General features: G+C 33.9%; 1 protein-coding gene across 1 annotated transcript in view; it reads left to right on the top strand.

Moving 5' to 3' along the window:
* The window catches only part of MRC1 (mannose receptor C-type 1), a 76,955-nt gene extending 59,623 nt beyond the window's left edge, over positions 1 to 17,332 (top strand). Inside the window, exons 23-30 of the mRNA XM_036228158.1 lie at positions 94 to 196; positions 3,218 to 3,450; positions 6,141 to 6,306; positions 7,164 to 7,313; positions 13,362 to 13,475; positions 14,001 to 14,165; positions 15,313 to 15,354; positions 16,222 to 17,332. Of these exons, the coding sequence (XP_036084051.1) occupies positions 94 to 196; positions 3,218 to 3,450; positions 6,141 to 6,306; positions 7,164 to 7,313; positions 13,362 to 13,475; positions 14,001 to 14,165; positions 15,313 to 15,354; positions 16,222 to 16,472 (1,224 nt within the window). The 3' untranslated portion in view covers positions 16,473 to 17,332. The remainder of the gene's footprint in view (positions 1 to 93; positions 197 to 3,217; positions 3,451 to 6,140; positions 6,307 to 7,163; positions 7,314 to 13,361; positions 13,476 to 14,000; positions 14,166 to 15,312; positions 15,355 to 16,221) is intronic.
* Positions 17,333 to 17,996: the final 664 nt, after the last annotated feature.

Genomic DNA, 17,996 nt, shown 5'->3' with positions numbered 1-17,996 from the left:
AGGGATGAGGAATGCTCTTGGCTTATTAACGAGTTGATCTGATTAATTGCTGACCCACACTCCCCCCCCCTCCCCATCTCTCTCTATACACAGGTTGACTGTGTCGTTATTATTGGAGGGACGTCAAAAGAGGCAGGGAAATGGATGGATGACACCTGTAACAGTAAGCGGGGCTACATATGCCAGACACGCCCAGGTAAGTCCTACCTCCCCTGCCTGTAGGGCTGGAGTTTTACGTTTTTTTTTTTTTAAATGCCCTCCTTGATTTTGCCGTGAACCTTAAACTGCTCTAAGAAACATAAAGCATTATTTACAAAATGACCATTCCCTTGCACGTCAGCAGGTTTCATCTCACTTAAATCCATGTATGCCTGTGACAGACAAAACAAGTGATATTTTCTCCAATTTATTCATGAATGTGCCCTTTCATCCATTACTGGAAAGTGTTGTGCTGATCAAACTTCAAGTTGAAACTTTCTAATTTTGTTAGACGTTCGGGACGTTTGCCTACCTGTTCCTTTTTAAAAAAATGTCAGAGCGGAATACCTCAGTTCATCTTGGCACAGAACGTCATATGTGCCTCATTATGTCTTAAAATACGTAGATATCTAATTTGAGTTCCTTTTTTCATCTTAGGAAGCCTGACTATAGTTAAATAAAAATAATACAGAGTATGTGAATATTTACTGAGAGCCAGATTATGGTCTCTAGTGAAACTGGACTAAAAATGTCCAGCTACACAAGAAGGTCAGAAATTAAGGAAATAGATTAGAAATGAGGGTTGAGGGAGGGGTGGGTGGCTGTCATCCTGGCTACAGCTCTTCGAGGATGAATTTGAGTTAGAAAGTACTTGTTCTCCCAGATCTAACAAAGTTTTCTATACTTCCTGGGAAATTAGGGAACTAATACCAACGATGTTTGAAAATCACTTAAGATATTTGCAGCTGACTCAAAACTACCGCAGACATCCTAATCGTTTATTAACCCGAAAGCCAGGGCAGGCCTCGCCACTTTGCTCTCTCTACGATGCCCCCAGCACCAGAATCTTAGGCCCAGTAATGCTGTCTGTGCCTCTGTTCTCTGGGCGAAGTGAGGAGGCTCCTTCTGGGAGTGACTGATGATGCACAAGCTTACTTAAAATCTTTTTCTTTTAATTATAAATATAAACGATAGTATTTTTGCCACCAAAAAAAATATTTTGAAAATTTTAACGACTTTAGGCTTAAGGAAAGAAAGGTGCACAGCGTTAATGAGAAAAGGGCAGAATATAACATTTTGTAGACTATCAATTGTGCAAAAACCTATGAACTCCCTTCAGAAGGATAATAACAAAAAAAGACAATGGAAAGGCATCAAAATAGGAATAGGGGATATATTTGGATAGCAGGATTAAGGGTGATTTTTAGTTCATTTATTGTTTTTTTCTGCATTTTAAAAAATTTCTCCTTCTCTCTCTATGTATATATATGTATAATATTAGTACAAGTATATATGGATAAAAATACATATGAATAATGTGAATAAAAAGTCTTTTAAAATATACATGTTCTTTGTTGAAATTTTAGATAATACAGAAAAACATAAAGAAAGAGTATTACACATAATCTCACCACTTGAAAATAACCCCTCAGTAGTTTTTCCTTATAATTTTTTCTATGAAAGTTTTAATGAACTAGCAAATTGGACAGATGAGCTAAGATGCCTAGTTGTATACAGTCTCACATGAAACCTTTTTATTTTAGAGCTTTACCTCACTTGCCACTTTCGGTGGCCCCTAGATTTCCCAGGGATGTTTGTTAAGACAAACCCAGATTTCCCCACGCTGGGAAATGATAAGATAGTTCATTTTCTAAGGGGCTGTAAAACATTTCAAGGCTCCTGGCCTGGGGCTCTTGGTTCAAGGATATTCTGCCAACACAAGGTGGCAGCAACAGGAGAAGAAAGGGGCGGCCACCCTCGCTGAACTTGAGTTGTTGCCTCATCCGCATCATCAAAAGAAAGTCTGGCATTTGTGGAGTCACCGAACAAGGCAGATGGTGGACTGGATTTGTATATAGTGGGATAGGACAAAAAGCGATCAAGACAAACTCGGTAGGCCTTTAACCTTAGACCCAGGATTGGTAAACTTTTTCTGTAAAGACACAGATTATAAATGTTTTAGGCTTTTCTGGACATATGATCTTAGCTTTGCTGTCAGACAACTTTGCTGTAATCATAGACAGTCATACAGTACATAAAATAAATGTGTGGCTGTGTTCCAATAAAACTTTATTTAGGAACACAAATTTGAATTTTATATGTTACATGTCATGAAATGTTATTCTTCTTTGATTTTTTTTCTCCTGCTATTTAAAAGCCATTTTTAGTTCATAGGCTGTAGTAACAAACCCCAGATTTCACCCTCTAGCTGGACTTTGCTGACCTCCACCCTAGGGCATCAGTTAAGGCATGCTAAGCTGTTTTGGGGTCTTGACAGTAAGTGGCTCTGAGTATGAGTGCCCCTGAAACAGCGATTAGAAACCCATGCTAGGAGATTGAAGAGATAAGATCAGAAAGCCAGTATGACTCTGGCTTACAAGGGCTGAGTCATTTTTTTTTTATAAGATATGGGTGGCCTGAATGAAGAGCATAGGAAACTGTAAATAAAAGTACAGCTAGATCTTGAGATCAAGGTTAAATGAACCAGGGACTAATGTATGGCTTCATTCCAGAACTTAAACCCATCTCTTGCATGTGTGTTATGCACACATAGAGTCAAAAGATACAAATAAAATGTAAATTAATGGACAGGAACAGATGAGGGGAGGGAGAGGAAAGCTGTTCTTGACTTTGAAGTTTGACCAAGAGGGAAAAATAAAGATTAGTAACAACAGGATGACAGATGTTCTTCAATTTATGAGATTAAACCTCTGTCATTTCTTCATCCAGATACTAGATCTCATTGAATTTGCAAGCATTTTTGTTTCTCTAGAAACTTGATCATATAATTTCCTTAATATTCTAAATACAGTTTGGAAGTTATATAATTCAATCAAGTGTCCTGATTAAAAAATAAAGCTTTGTTTTCACGTGTGAAATGGCTCACAGACATATTTTTAACACCTGATGGTTTAGATTCTTATTATTTTTATGATGTATAAAATATTGTAATCACATACTGATGGCACTCAAGTAATGTTTATGAATAATACTAATGAAAATATTTTTTTTATCCCAGACTCTTCCTTGCCTAATCCTCCAGCAACAATTCCAACAGATGGTTTTGTTCAATATGGTAAAAGTAGCTATTCACTCATGAAGCTGAAGTTTCAATGGCCTGACGCAGAGAATCATTGCAAGCTATACTCATCCCTCATTGCCAGCATTCTCGACCCCTATAGTAATGCATTTGCGTGGATGCAAATGCAAACATATAATGAACCTGTGTGGATCGGCCTGAACAGTAACGCGGTGAGATGTGGAAACGTGCAACTTGACTGATGCATTATGATTGAATATGAGTCTCTTTCTATTTAATCTGTTGAACATTTGTTGTGTGTAAGAAACCGTGCCAGGGTACATGAATGATACTAACATAAACAAGATCTAATCTTTCAAAGATCCAGTGTCTACAAGGCTCTGCTAAGCTGGGTATACATAGCAGAGATCAAACAAATATTTACCTAACTTACGTTAACTCTCAGATTGCTTTTTTCAGAATTTATTTTTACTTATAATTGACACACAATATTATATTAGTTTGAGGTGTGCAACATAGTGATTCAACATTTATACATACTTTGCAGAACGATCCCCACAGTAAGCATAGTAACCGTTTATCACCGTAAAAAGATATTATGGTATTGTGGACTTTATTACCTGTCCTTACCTTACATCCCTGTGACTTATTTTATAACTTTAAATTTATACTTCTTAATCCCCTTCACCTTTTCTACCCATCCCCCTACCCTCTCGCCTTTGGTAGCTATCAGTTTGTTCTCTGTATCTATAAGTTTGTTTCTGTTTTGTCTTCATTTGTTTTGTTTGTTAGATTCCACATATAAATGAGATCATATGGTGCTCGTCTTTCTCTGTCTGACTTATTTTACTTAGTATAATACTCTTTAAGTTCATCTATGTTGTTGCAAATGACAAGACATCTATGTTGTTGTAAATGACAAGATTTCATTCTTTTTTTTATGGCTGAGTAATATTCTATTTTATATATATATATATAAGTTTTATATATATATATATATCTCACATCTTTTTTGTCCATTCTCCTATTGATGGACAACTCTCATATTTCTTTTTAACTTTAAAATTAACTACGTCTAAACAGTTTTATTTATTAACTTTTTCTTTCTAGTTTCATAATTACAACCAAGTCATGGGCATTAAGAAAGCAAGTCAGGGATATGATTCCTGGGTGGTGAGGTTCCTTTTTCTTTTTTTTTTGGCAAGCCATGCTAGAGTTGTTTTCAGTCCTAAAGCTGTGGAGCTTCCATCTCCATGGAAGGAGTGTCATTGCAATTAATTCCCTGTATCCCATCCCAGAGAAAGGAAGCCTGGCAGAAAACGGGGTGGAGTGAGAGATGAGTCGCAGAACTAGGAGTGGTGCTGGAGCTGCCAAACTATTCCTAAAACGAGTCTCCTCTGATGCCCTGCAATCCATCTGTTTTCCACCCATGCATGCATCCATCTAGCTAGTCAACCAGCAAAACTTTGTAGTAGAAGAAACTGAGGTGTCAACACGTAATTAAGAGACAATACAGGAAGTGTCAAAGAGAGTACATGCAAAATGCTCCGAGATGAGAGAAATGGGATCAGTTGTACAAAGGGAGGGGACCAAGGGGGTTCCTCATAGAAAGTCAGATTTTACTGATGTTAGAGAGTGCAAAGGAGAGAAAAGGATAGAGAAGGATACAACTGGATAGTTGGCTAGTGTCAGATTATATAGAGCTTCTAATGTCGTGAGTCAGAGATCAAAATTTACGCCTCAAGCAATGAGCACTTCCTATGTGAGGAAGTGAACATATGAAAATAAGTAGTTCCACAATGATTCCTGTGACTAAACTTGGACAAGACATTTTTATGTCTGTGTTGACTCTATTTTCAGTAATTAATTCTCTTGATAATTCACTCATTTCCTTCTCAGAGACATGGTTACAATTTCCTTCGCAAGTTTAAAATAGGCTTTTACTTATTTTTAGAAAGATTAAATGGCTTTCCACAATACCAACACTTATAACTGAAACAGTACTATTATGTTCCCTATGTCCATGGAGTTAATGATTATGTAAGCATTATTTGATTAACCATGGTAGAATACTACAAAATTCTAACTTGAGATAGCACATGCTTTTGATTTTGTCATTAAAACTATGGTAGTTGGCTTGGTAAATTAAATTAAATTGAATTGTTTAAAAATTCAATTTTCTCTGATTAATGTTATATAACATGTTCTTAGGCATTATTTATAAAATTTCTTTTAGACTGTTAAAAGGATATTATTGATAAATAATGTTTTTGATGTTATCAAGTTAATGTGTGTATGACCATACATTTGTTTAACTAAATTTAATAAGAAACTGTGAGTGCAAATTGAATAAAACAATCAGCTTTTTCGAAAATGCCATCATGATTAGTTATAGTTGAGACCTTACCTGAGCCATTTGTTACTGGCCTTTTTCAACAGCTGAACGATAAGATGAGCTGAGTTGTGTTTCTCTTTAGGGTCCAGAAAATTAATGAAAATTACTTAATTTTTATTAATTCAATGGTGATATAATAAATATTTTATTTGTTTAGAAGGTAAAACTTCCATTTTGCACTGAAAGCTTATAAATGAGAGTTTTACAGAATATGATATAGGTTTTTAAGTCAGTTTTTCAGATTATCTTCCAGGAATGTATTTATGGAGATATACAAAAGGTAGTGGTTTTTTGTTTATTTGTTTTTTTCTTGTTTTTAAGGAAAGTCTGCATTTACTGAATTTGAGTTGGTAGAAATGATTTATGATTTTTTTAAAAAATTCCTTATTGTTGAAGATTCTTTGTCAAATCATGATCTTAAATATATTTTCGACTCCTCATTTACTTCTTCCGGTATTTTCTAAATGAAGCAAGTCTCCATGTTAATGGTTATTTTTGTTCTTGCAGACCAATAGTGATTATGTTTGGACTGATAAATGGAGAGTGAGATACACTAATTGGGCTCCTAATGAGCCCAAACTGAAATCAGCATGTGTTTATCTGGATCTTGATGGCTACTGGAAGACAGCACATTGCAATGAAAGTTTTCTCTTTCTCTGCAAAAGATCAGATGGTAATGGAATATACAAAGACAATTGAGGAATTTGAAATTTTTTCAATAAGCTAATACATACCACTGTTGATATTATTAAATAGTAATATGTCCTGGGGAGCTCAAGAATAAAATAAAATGTATTTTTTTACCTAACAAAATGCTGCCTTGGTAATAAACAGATATGCATAGATCAAAATAATGGATATAGGAAATTTTCTTCATTGCTGGAGTTTATTGGCCTTTATAATTTCTAAATTTTTAGTATTGAAATTATCCTTTGCATCTATGTCAGATTTTCTGGGAAAGTATGATTACTTTTGATATCGACAGCACAGCTATATCGAAATAATTTTATCGCAATGCATGTACATTCATCAGACTCAGTGATATTATGGGGATTTGGTTCTAGAAAGCAATCCTAGAATTGGACAGTGGTAAAGTCCTACCGTTCTAATTGTAGCGGTTAGTTTCATCGCAGATGTCAGATGTAGCTAAGGAGGCTTTGTAGAGATTAGGGTCCCAAAAAAGAAAAAGAGTGTCTTGATGGGGGACTCTTTGAAAATTATTTTTAGGTGACTTTTTTTTTGTTTTGGAACTTAATATCTTTGTAGGTATCTATAGGTGTACATTCTTAACTATGAGTGTGATTGCATGCCACTATACTATAGTACATTATATTGAAATATATTTTAAATGAAAAAAAAATAAAACCCAATAATAAAAATGGCAGATCCAGATGATTACCATCAGAACTTTTAAAAAATAATGATAGGTGATGAAATTTTCCATAGCTGCTAATACATTATTTTACATATATTCTGTATACGACAGAAATGTCAGGTTTCACTTTATTTTAAATGTCTTTTTATTAACAGAAATCCCTGCCACTGAACCTCCACAACTGCCTGGCAGATGCCCGGAGACAGACCACACAGCGTGGATCCCTTTCCATGGTCACTGCTACTATGTTGAGTCTTCATATACAAGGAACTGGGGCCAAGCATCTCTGGAATGTCTTCGAATGGGTAAGTGCCACGTTTAGTGTAGGAAAATCCCACAAAGATCAATTCTGGATAACCACAATTCTAATAACACTGTATGTTAAAACAAAAGAAGCATGAAGATACCTATTTATTTTTCTTAATAATTTATATTGTAACAGAATTGTCCACATTACACCCCCTACATGTAATTTCTAACACGGTAGCCTCAAAATCTTAAAAAATTTTGGGAGAAAATGATCATTGGCTGAACAAATATTTGTTACTTTTGGCTCTAATATTCTAAACTGTTAGGGTTCTCATTCTCAGTTATTCAGCGTATTGTGTTCACTTCTCCTCATGGATAATCTCAGGTTTCACAAGTGGCAGGAACCATTTTGCTTTATTAGTAATAAAAAACAATTTACATCTGTTTATCTCATTTGCGAAGAAAAAGAAAAGAAAACTCAAATGGACATGATATGGAGACATAATTTTCCCCCTGAAATAAAAATGTCAAATAAAGTTAATTTTTCAGGGTATATTTAAAAATTCACTATAAATTAAATATCATTGAATATTTTACCGATTTTTTTTTTTTTACTAAATTTTAATTATGCCCTAAATTAGGGTTCTTTATCCAATAGTGGTGTGCAAGAGCTGTCTCTATTTCCTTCAAGTGCAAAACCTTGAGTTTTGACTTTTTCTTTTTATGTTTATTTTTTACAGCTTTATTGAAGTAAAATTGACAAAATTATAATACATTTAAAATGTATAACATGATGATTTGTTATATGCATAAATTGTGAGAAGATTTCCCCCCATCAAGTTAATTAACACATCCATCGCCATATTTACCTTTTTTTCTTTTTTGGTGAGAACACTGAAGTCCTACTCTCTTGGAAAATCTCAATTATACAATATAGTGTTATCAACTATAGTCGATGTATTATGCATTAGGCCCTCAGACCTTATTCATCTTGTAACTAAAATTTTTGCCCCTTTACCAGGCTCTCCCAATTTCCTCCACACTCCAGTTCCTGGCAAATACCATTCTACTTTATGTTTTTGTGCATTTGACTATCTTTTTAATTCCACGTATAAGTTATGCCATGCGGTATTTGTATATCTCTGTCTGATTTATTTAACTTGGCATAATGCCTTTCAGGTTAATCATTGTTGTTGCAAATGGCAAGTTTCTCTCTGTTTAAAGGCTAAGTAATATTTCATCTTGTGTGTGTGTATGTGTGTGTGCGTGTATGTGTCCTCCACTGATTGTTCAGTACCATGTTTAATTTCTATACGTTGTTTTCTTCTTGTAATTGGTTTCTAGTTTCATACCATTGTGCTCAGAAAAGATTCTTGATATGATCTGAATGTTAAATTTATCGAGACTTGTTTTGTGGCCTAACATATTTTCTATCTTGGAGACTGTTCCACGTGAGAACAATGCGTATTTGTCAGTCGTCGTATAGAATGTCTGGTATCTATCTGTTAGATCCATTTGGTCTAATGTGTATTTTAAGTCCATTGTTTCCTTATTGATTTTCTGCCTAAATGACCTACCCATTGTTGAAAGTGATGTACGAAATCCTCTACTCTTAATATATTGATGTCTCTTTATCCCTTCATTATCTGTTAATATTTGCTTTACATATTATGGTGCTCTGATGTTGGGTGAAGATATATTTACAATTGTTATATTCTTTGATAAATTGACTCCTTTATCATTATATAATGACTTTCTTTGTCTCTAATTATAGTTTTTGGTAAAAACTATTTCATCCGATATGAGAATCAAAACCCTGCTCTTTTTTTGTTTTCTGTTTGCATAGAATGATTTTTTGCCATCCCTTCACTTTAAGTCTGTGGGTATCCATAAAACCAAAATGAGTCTCTTTAGACAGAATATAGTTAGATCTTGGCTTTTTTAATCCAGTCACCCACTCTACGTCTTTTGATTAGAGAATTTAGTTCATTTTCATTTACAGCACTTATTGATAGCTGTGGACTTATCATTGCCATTTTGTTGTTTTCTGGATCTTTTGTAGTTCCTTTGTTCCTTCCTTCCTCCCTTGTTCACTTCCTTTGCAATTTAATAATTCTTTTTGTAGTGATATGCTTAAATTTCTTCCTCTTTATCTTTTGTGTATTTAGGTTTTTGCTTTGTGGTTACCATAAGGCTTATATGAAATATCTTACAGTTATAACAGTCTATTTAAAGCTGATAGTAACTTAATTGTGAATGCATACAAAAGCTTTACATTTTTACACTCCCTCCTACATTTTATGTTTTTGATGTTACAATTTACATATTTTATATTGTGTATTCATTAAAAAATTGTTGTATTTATAGTTATTTTTAGTTACTTTTGTCTTTTAACCTTTATACTAGAGTTATAAGTGATTTACCCACTACGACATCAAAGTATTCTGAATCTTACAATATATTTACCTTTACCAGTGAATTTTATACTTTCAAATATTTTCACATTACTAATTAGTATCCTTTTATTTTAGATTGATGAACTCCCTTTACCATTTCTTATAAGGCTGGTGATACACTCAGCTTTTGCTTGTCTGGGAAATTATCTCTCATTTAATTTTGAGGGACAACTTTTCTAGGTAGAATACTTTTGGATATCAGATTTTTCTTTAAGAATTTTGAATATATTATCCCACCCACTTATAGCCTCCAAAGATTCTGCTGAAAAAACTGTTTACATCTTATAGGGATTTCCTTGCATGTAATAAGTAGCTTTTCTCTTTCTGTTTTTGAATATATCTCTTTGTCTTTAACTTTTGACAATTTAATTGTAATGATTCAACGTGGGTCTCTTTAGATTCATTGTATTTGGTACTTTGTAAGTTTCCTGGATCTGGATATCTGTTTCTTTCTCCAGTTTAGAGAAGTTTTCAGCCATTATTAATTTGAATATGCTTTTTGCCTCATTCTCTTTCTCTTACCCTTGGACATATATTGCATATATTTATTGATATGTTGGTTCACCTTTTATCTCACCAATCCCTTAATCTAACTTCACTCTTTTTCAGTCTTTTTTTTTTTTTCTTTTCTCCCCTGGATGTATTTGACTGTCCTTTCTTTGAATTCACTGTTCTTTTCTTCCAATTGATCTAGTTAACTGTTGAACTCGTCCATTGAATTTTTTTTTTTTTGTATTTGTTGTATTTTTCAATTCTATGATTTTTCTTTGGTATTTTTTAATACCTCGTTGTTGAAATTCTTTGTTCCTGCATGGTTTTCGTAACTATAGTGAGCATCTTTATAACCATTATTTTGAGCTCTTTATTGGAGAAATCACTTATCTCTGTTTTATTAACGTCTGTTTGGAGATTATCTTGTTCGTTTGTTTGGAATATATACTCATATTTTTTCATTTTCTTTGACTCTCTGCACTGGTTTCTGAACATTAGATAAAACAGACACCTCTCTTTTGCTTGAAGTACTTAATCCATTTACATATAATGTAACTACCGATAAGGTAGGATTTATATCTGCTATTTTGCCATTTATTTTCTATATGTCTGTTTCCTCTATTATTCAATTTCTGGCTTCTTTTATGCTAAACATATAATTTCAAGTGTACCATTTTAACTTTCTTACTTATTTTTTTACTATGTATTATTTAGTTATTTTCCTAGTTGTTGCTTTGTGAATGACAGTTAATATCTTATTATGCAATGATCTAGTTCAGATTAATGTCAATTTAATTTTAAGAGTATACAGAAATTTTTCTCTTACATAGCTCTATACCTTCTACAATCCTTTGTGATATCGTTGTCATACAAATACATCTTTATATAGTGTATGTCCTTCAGCACAGATTGTCTTTAGATCAGATAAGATTTTTAAAAATTACTAACAAAAAAAGATAGTTAAAAACTCTACCTTAGCCTTTACTTCCTGCTTGTGCAGAGCCTCAAGGTCAGCCAGAGGTGAGAGCTTAAAACCTCAGATCTTTTATGGGAATGCACAGGGTCCTGGGCACGTGCACACCCCAGTGCATGTCTGTGGCCTTCCAGATTCCCAGGAATGGATTAACATTTTAAAGCTCCCTACAGTCATCTTATTCCTCAGTTTTTCCTTTTAGGTTTCTTCGTTAGCTTGTCGTTTCCCTCCACTATCATCATTGCCACAGGCAGTCATGATGTGACACAATTGCTGCTGATAGTTTTGACAAACTCCCCTAGGGAAAAGACTGTTTACACTAGGTGAGCTCAGAGTCAGGTCAAATAAGGACAAGTTTTGTAAGTGAGTTCTTCCAGGGAGCTGTCGGGGAGATCGAATAATGGAAATTCTTTGAGAATGGGACTTTAGAAGAACTCCAGCCCTATTCTGACTTTTCCATTGGCTTCTAAGCTCCTGGTTTTCACTATGATTTGGGGGCTGTTGGTTTTTAAGGCACCCACAGAGCTAGGGATAAAGCAATGGAATTAGGACACATTATAACACCATGAAGCTCACTGTTCTTACCAAGATTCAATCATTGTTTTTGAATAAATTCTTCTTTGTTGGTTATAAGCCATTGGTTAATTTTCAGGGTTCTGAAAAAGTTGATTTGACAAATTCATCAGTGTTTTTATTGCTTTTGCAGAGGAGGATTTTCAGGGGTACTTACTCTGCCATTCCTTATGATGTTCCCTGAAGTCTGCTTTGGATTTCTTTAAATCAAAATATACTTTTTTTTTTTTTCATGTTTCTAAGTATTTTTTAAAATTTTGCAATGAATATGTAGAAACTTTGTTTTAGGTTACTATATTTTCCTGTAAATAATACAAGTGATTCTCATTCATCAAAATATGCCAGGAATATTTTTAAGTGGCTATTGTCCATGAAATATATTGACTAATGGACTATATAATTGTGCAATGAAAACAATACTCAAAGGGATAATCCAGGGATGAAGGCATATAGTTAAGGGTAGGCCCTCAAGATTCAGATTGCCTGGATTATGCCATGATTCTACCCTCTACTATCATTAAAATCTTGGCAAATTACTTACCTTTTGTATAAAGAAATATTTGATATTTTACTTAACTATAAAATGGGGTAGCTTTAGTAACCAATGAATAAAGTGGTTGTAAAATTTTGGTGCGATTATGCTTGTAAAGCCCAAAGTAAAATGTCTAGCATGAGGTGCTTAAAATATACTAGTTGTGATTATTAAAAAGCTGTAGATTTTTGCTATAAATATAATGCTGACACTGAACGAAACTTAATCTAAAGTGTGTTATCAATGCCATAGTCTCTTGACTAGTCTTTCAAATTCTCTCTCTTTTTTTTTACTTTGTACAGTCCTATACACCACAGCTTGATTTACACTCCTATATGCACTGCATCATTCTGCAGCCTGACAAAACTAAGTATTTCTTATCACCACATTGCCCTAAATATCAATCTCCTGCTATCTGCAGTGAGTCCAAACTCAAGACCTTTTTTTACCCCTTGACCATGTTACTCTGGCAAAACTGTGTACTATCTCTTAACGCTGTTAATTCTTCCCAGGAGATCTATCATCTATATACCTATCATCTATCTATCAATCATCTGTCATCTATCCGTAGCATATCACCATAAAGCAACATGGAGGATTCCAGGTATCTGTGAGCCATCTCTGTTCCTGAAGAAGCTCTATGCTTCCCTTTCTCTCACTTTATCTTTTCTCTTATTCCGATTCTCCCTGGAATAATTTTCTATGCTTTCTACTTGAAATCCTATGCTTCTTAGTATATTAAATTCTGTTTCTTCCATGTTCCCTTTTAGTTGCTTCACTTAAAAAATTTTCTCTGTTTGACATGTCAATAGCATATTGTACTCATTTTCTCTTCTAATACATTCCTTTATATTCTCAAACATTATTACCTGCATTATTATAAGTTTCTATGCCCTCTTTATCTTTGTACATCCTGCAGCAACTGATTCAGTGCTTGAACACAAACGATGCTTAAAAAACCATATTTTCAGAGTGGCAACTAAAATTCTAAAAAGACAAATGTCTATAGTGTCTTTATAAAAATGTTTTCAGCTACTTAAATGTACTCCCATTATATTTGTTCTTTTACATTTTGCAGATGCCACTTTGGTTTCCATCGAAAGTGCTGCAGAATCGAGTTTCCTGTCATATCGAGTTGAGCCACTTCAAGGCAAAACTGATTTTTGGATAGGATTGTTCAGAAATGTTGAAGGTGATTTTTGCAGTATGATTATTTTTCCTCACAGATATTTCAAAATGTTTTATTTATAACAAAGTGGATGTGTCAAAAAATCTCGCCTTAAATAATGGTAACTTTGTAAATTTGTGAAAAGTCAAACTTACATTTTCGTTTGAAGTAAGAACTGAAATCGTAAATGACCCATATAGTATACTACCCCGAAAATTGCTAACTAAAAGAATATCTTCTGTAGCTAAGTTAGTTTAAGAAGCTTTAAAAAATATTTTCTATCTTTTTCTAGAAAAAAAATTAGGAAAGGATAAGTATACATATTTGTGTTAATTAGGAATGAGTTTTCAACTAAAGCTTTGTAAGAAACACGTTATTCTCAGTTTCCTTCCTTGCAACAGTTAGTCATTATAATCTTGCATATTAAAAGTCTTATTTTAAATTATTGATTGTAGTATAAAATAATATGCTTAGAAGTGAATAAGTTGAACTTATTTTAAGGTGGATTATCTTTAACTTCTACTTTTACTGACTCTATTTATTAATCAGGAAAGTGGCTGTGGATAAACAACAGTCCAGTCTCCTTTGTCAACTGGAACACAGGAGACCCCTCTGGTGAACGAAATGATTGTGTAACTTTAGTTGCATCTTCTGGATCTTGGAATAATATTCACTGTTCTTCCTACAAAGGCTATATTTGTAAAAGACCAAAAAGTAAGTAAGAATTTGTCCTATGATATATATATATATGTTCACAGGCCACAATTGCTTTCAGATATTAAGATGTCAGGTATGGGATTATAATGTGATAATAGGTTCCTTGCAAACTTCCCCCTGCATAAGTGAGCAGTTCAGTCTGCCACAGTGATAATTGTTGTTTGTAGCTCTGAGTGAGCACAAAACAGTCTCTGTCTGCTTAATTGACATAATGGTTTTGACTTATCAATCTATTTATAATGGGATATCTGTGCATATGGATTTGCAAAGTTACAAGCAGTTCAGAGAGCCCACCTACAAAAGCCTTATGGCATGAGAAGAAAAGGGATAAAGCAGTCACCTGGCCAAATCAGAAGGGGCCAGTGTTCCAGAGAGGAACCAGAATTAATTAAGGAATGAGTCAGGTGAGACCGATGAAGCCTTCTTCTGAGACTGAGTGGCAGACTACGGAAGGACAGGGAGAATTAATAGTGTTATATGCCCATGATGTGATGTTGTTTGGACTTAAATATTTTTATGTCATTCCACTTTACATAATATCCTTCTCAATATATAAAAATTATTCATTAAATAATACATCTAAATAAATGAATTATATAAATTAACACTCTATCCCTAGTATATGTTATTGTTTTAGAATTACATAGTTCTTCAGTCTTTTAAAACTCTGTTATAATATATAACACCCTTTGGTGCAATGTCGGGATCCTATTTCACTTTTTATTCAAATGCCTTATAATACCTTAGGCTTCAAAGGACTAGTTTCAAAACTGCTAGCCTAGAATTCATTATTTATGAGTAAATTGGGTAGATTTTGAGGGTGGGTATCAGTGGTCCAAATGCAAATAGGAAGACTATATTTTCAGATCTTTAAATATATTCAAACTTACCATACAGCTATAGGATGCTGAAATAGAATAGAATAGAATAGAATGCAATGTAATGCAATACAATACAACACAACACAACACAATACAATGATAGATTTGTATATCTGTATATCAAATTTATCTATCATCTATATATATCATATCACTGTAATTTAAACATGGAGGATTTGATGTATCTGTGAACCAAATAACACTATGTATATGCAATTATTATTGGTTTTTACAAGTATTTAAATAACTTTTTTATTTCACAGTTGTTGATGTTGAAACTACTCATACAGTAATGACAACAAAAGGTAAGACCATTATGAAATTTCAAGTTCCATATTAGTAATGCATCAGCATAGTTTGTTTTAAAAATCATAGTGATCCCTGCCTACATCTCCTGAGCTCCCAGTAGAATTGCTTGAGCTCCACTAGCCTTTGTCATTTTGCCATCCGCCTCCCTTGAATGATGTACTAGAAAAGTCGGCTTGGAGCCAGGTTGGTGTTTTTGCCATCGATTTTTTTGAAGACATCCATTGCTCTGTTCCTATGAGTTGCCTTATGAGAACCCACAGAAGAATTTCCCCTGAGGAATCCCCATTGTGTTTTTCTTTTCTTAAGTAATATTTCTAATTTTAATTTTATACATAACTTGAATTAGGTAGCTGATCCTGTTTCACTCATTTGTTTGGCTGCCATAAGAACTTGAAGTGAGATTTATGGTTTGCCTGCAACCCCCTATTAACCTCATGGGTGCTGTTTGTTTGCTAATTATACTCATGAGCCCAAATTTCTGTTACTCTTATTTTTCTTTTTTTCCCGAATTTTTTTTCACTTGCTTTTTATTATCATCATCACATTATTACTATTCTATTTATCTTCCTATAATGTGTTGGTTAGCAGCCTTATATTATTTTGCAACAGGTACAAATATTTTAAAACATTGATTAACTAGCTCCATGCTATGTAGATAGATGAAATGTTCTTGCAACTGAATAATAATCTAACATCTAAAATAATCCTCTATCCTATTTTCATGTCCTGCATTTCTCTTTGACAAATGCCACTGGAAGGAATATACATTTTAGTTTTTCAAAAAAGAAAGTTAGAACGTTCTCCATAGCATTTTACCCTCTGCCTCCCTCCACCTTTTTGCTAATGATTTTATTTATTTATAGCTGACTCAAGGAAGATGGAACCTACTAAAAAGTCTTCCAGTGTGGCAGGCGTAGTAGTCATTGTGATTCTCCTGATCGTAATGGGTGCTGGCCTCGCTGCATATTTGTTTTATAAGAAGAGACGTGGGCATTTACCTCAAGAGAACACTTTTGAAAATACCCTCTATTTCAACAGTAGAGCAAGTCCAGGAACTGGCGATACAAAAGATCTCGTGGGCAACATTGAACAGAATGAACATGCAGTCATTTAGTACCATAATGTGATTTAGGTATATTGACATTATAACTAAAATGTTAAGGTTTTTATTTCAATTCGATTATTTCCTTTAAGATTAGAACTGTGTTGCACTGGTCTGTCCTTTTTCTTTGCCTAATTGAAAAAAAATAATTGCTCATTTTCTAGTCTGGCAAGATATTTTCACAAAAGAGAGATGGCAATATTGACTACCACGTTAAAAACATGTCTTAGGTGAATACGCAGCACAACATTAGCTATTGTCAACTGCATGAAGGTTATCAGAACCCCAGAAACAACCGACCAAGCTTCCTGAAATAGTTTATGGAGTTCTCCCCAAATTTTAACTATTGATCTGTAATTCAGTAATTAAAGGACCATTTTAAAAATCAACTACAAATAACCTCAGGTAGCATAAAAATTTAGTAACTTTTTTTTCACCAACCTTGATATTCACTCCAATTATATACAACCGTATTTGTACATGTTCAGAAAGAATAAGGCAGCTGACAATCTTCTTTTCCCCAGGCAGAGTTTTTGAGGCCGAATATTACAAACAAGTTCTTTGTCCTGTTATATGTATATCAGGAATGCAAAGATGTGAAATAAAAAGTGTAAATTTGCGTCACTGGATGTACTTAGATAATGTGAAATAAACATCAAAGACAAGGTTTATTTTTAATAGATTTGTATTTTAGTGATTTTGATAAGTGTAAATTTTATTTTAAATGAGATTTATTTATCCATTTACTTTACATTTAGCTTTACCCTCAAAATAAACAATTTTATTAGTAGAGGAATTCTTAAATTAAACTCTTTGTCTCTTTGGAACAGATAGGTTGCTAAAAAGTATGCATAAAATGAATTTTGTCGTAATGACTTGCACACCTCCCCCAGATCTTTTATTATAACACTGACGCAGCCCAGAATTCAACAGTCAAAGGCACTGTTATTGGTAATTAGAGCTCGAAATGTCTTGTCCTCACTTTAACACATTTTTTTTTTTAAAGAATTTTGCCTTAAAGTGTCATGTACGTTGTAAAATATGTTGGCGGTTTCACAATCACACATGTTCCAACTGCCAGCTCACCCTTGCCATTCCCACGGAGTTGTTCTAACTACTATCTATCATCAATCTGTCTGTCTGTCTTTCTGTCTGTCACCTATTATCTATATCACCTATCTACCTATCTATCAATTTATTTAAAGGAATTGGCTCCTGCAATGCTAGAGGCGTGGTAAGTCCAAAATGTATAAGGTAGGGCAGCAGGCTGAAGACTCAGGGAAGAGCTGCGGTTTGAGTCCAAAGGCAGTAAGTCTGCTGGCAGAATTCTTCAGGCTTTGTTGTTCTAGTAAGGCCTTCAACTGATTAGATGAGACTCACCCACATCATGGAGGGTAATCTGCTTTATTCAAAGTCCATTTATGTAACTGTGACTCTTCTACAAAGAAAAAAAAAAGACCTTCACAGAAACACAGAATAATGCTTGACCAAGTTTCTGGGCACCGTGGCTCAGTCAAGTTGACACATATAACTAAT

Source organism: Rousettus aegyptiacus, unplaced genomic scaffold, assembly GCF_014176215.1.
Source record: "Rousettus aegyptiacus isolate mRouAeg1 unplaced genomic scaffold, mRouAeg1.p scaffold_m13_p_10, whole genome shotgun sequence".
Taxonomy (NCBI): Eukaryota; Metazoa; Chordata; class Mammalia; order Chiroptera; family Pteropodidae; genus Rousettus; species Rousettus aegyptiacus.
This window is presented reverse-complemented; position numbering and strand designations above follow the sequence as displayed.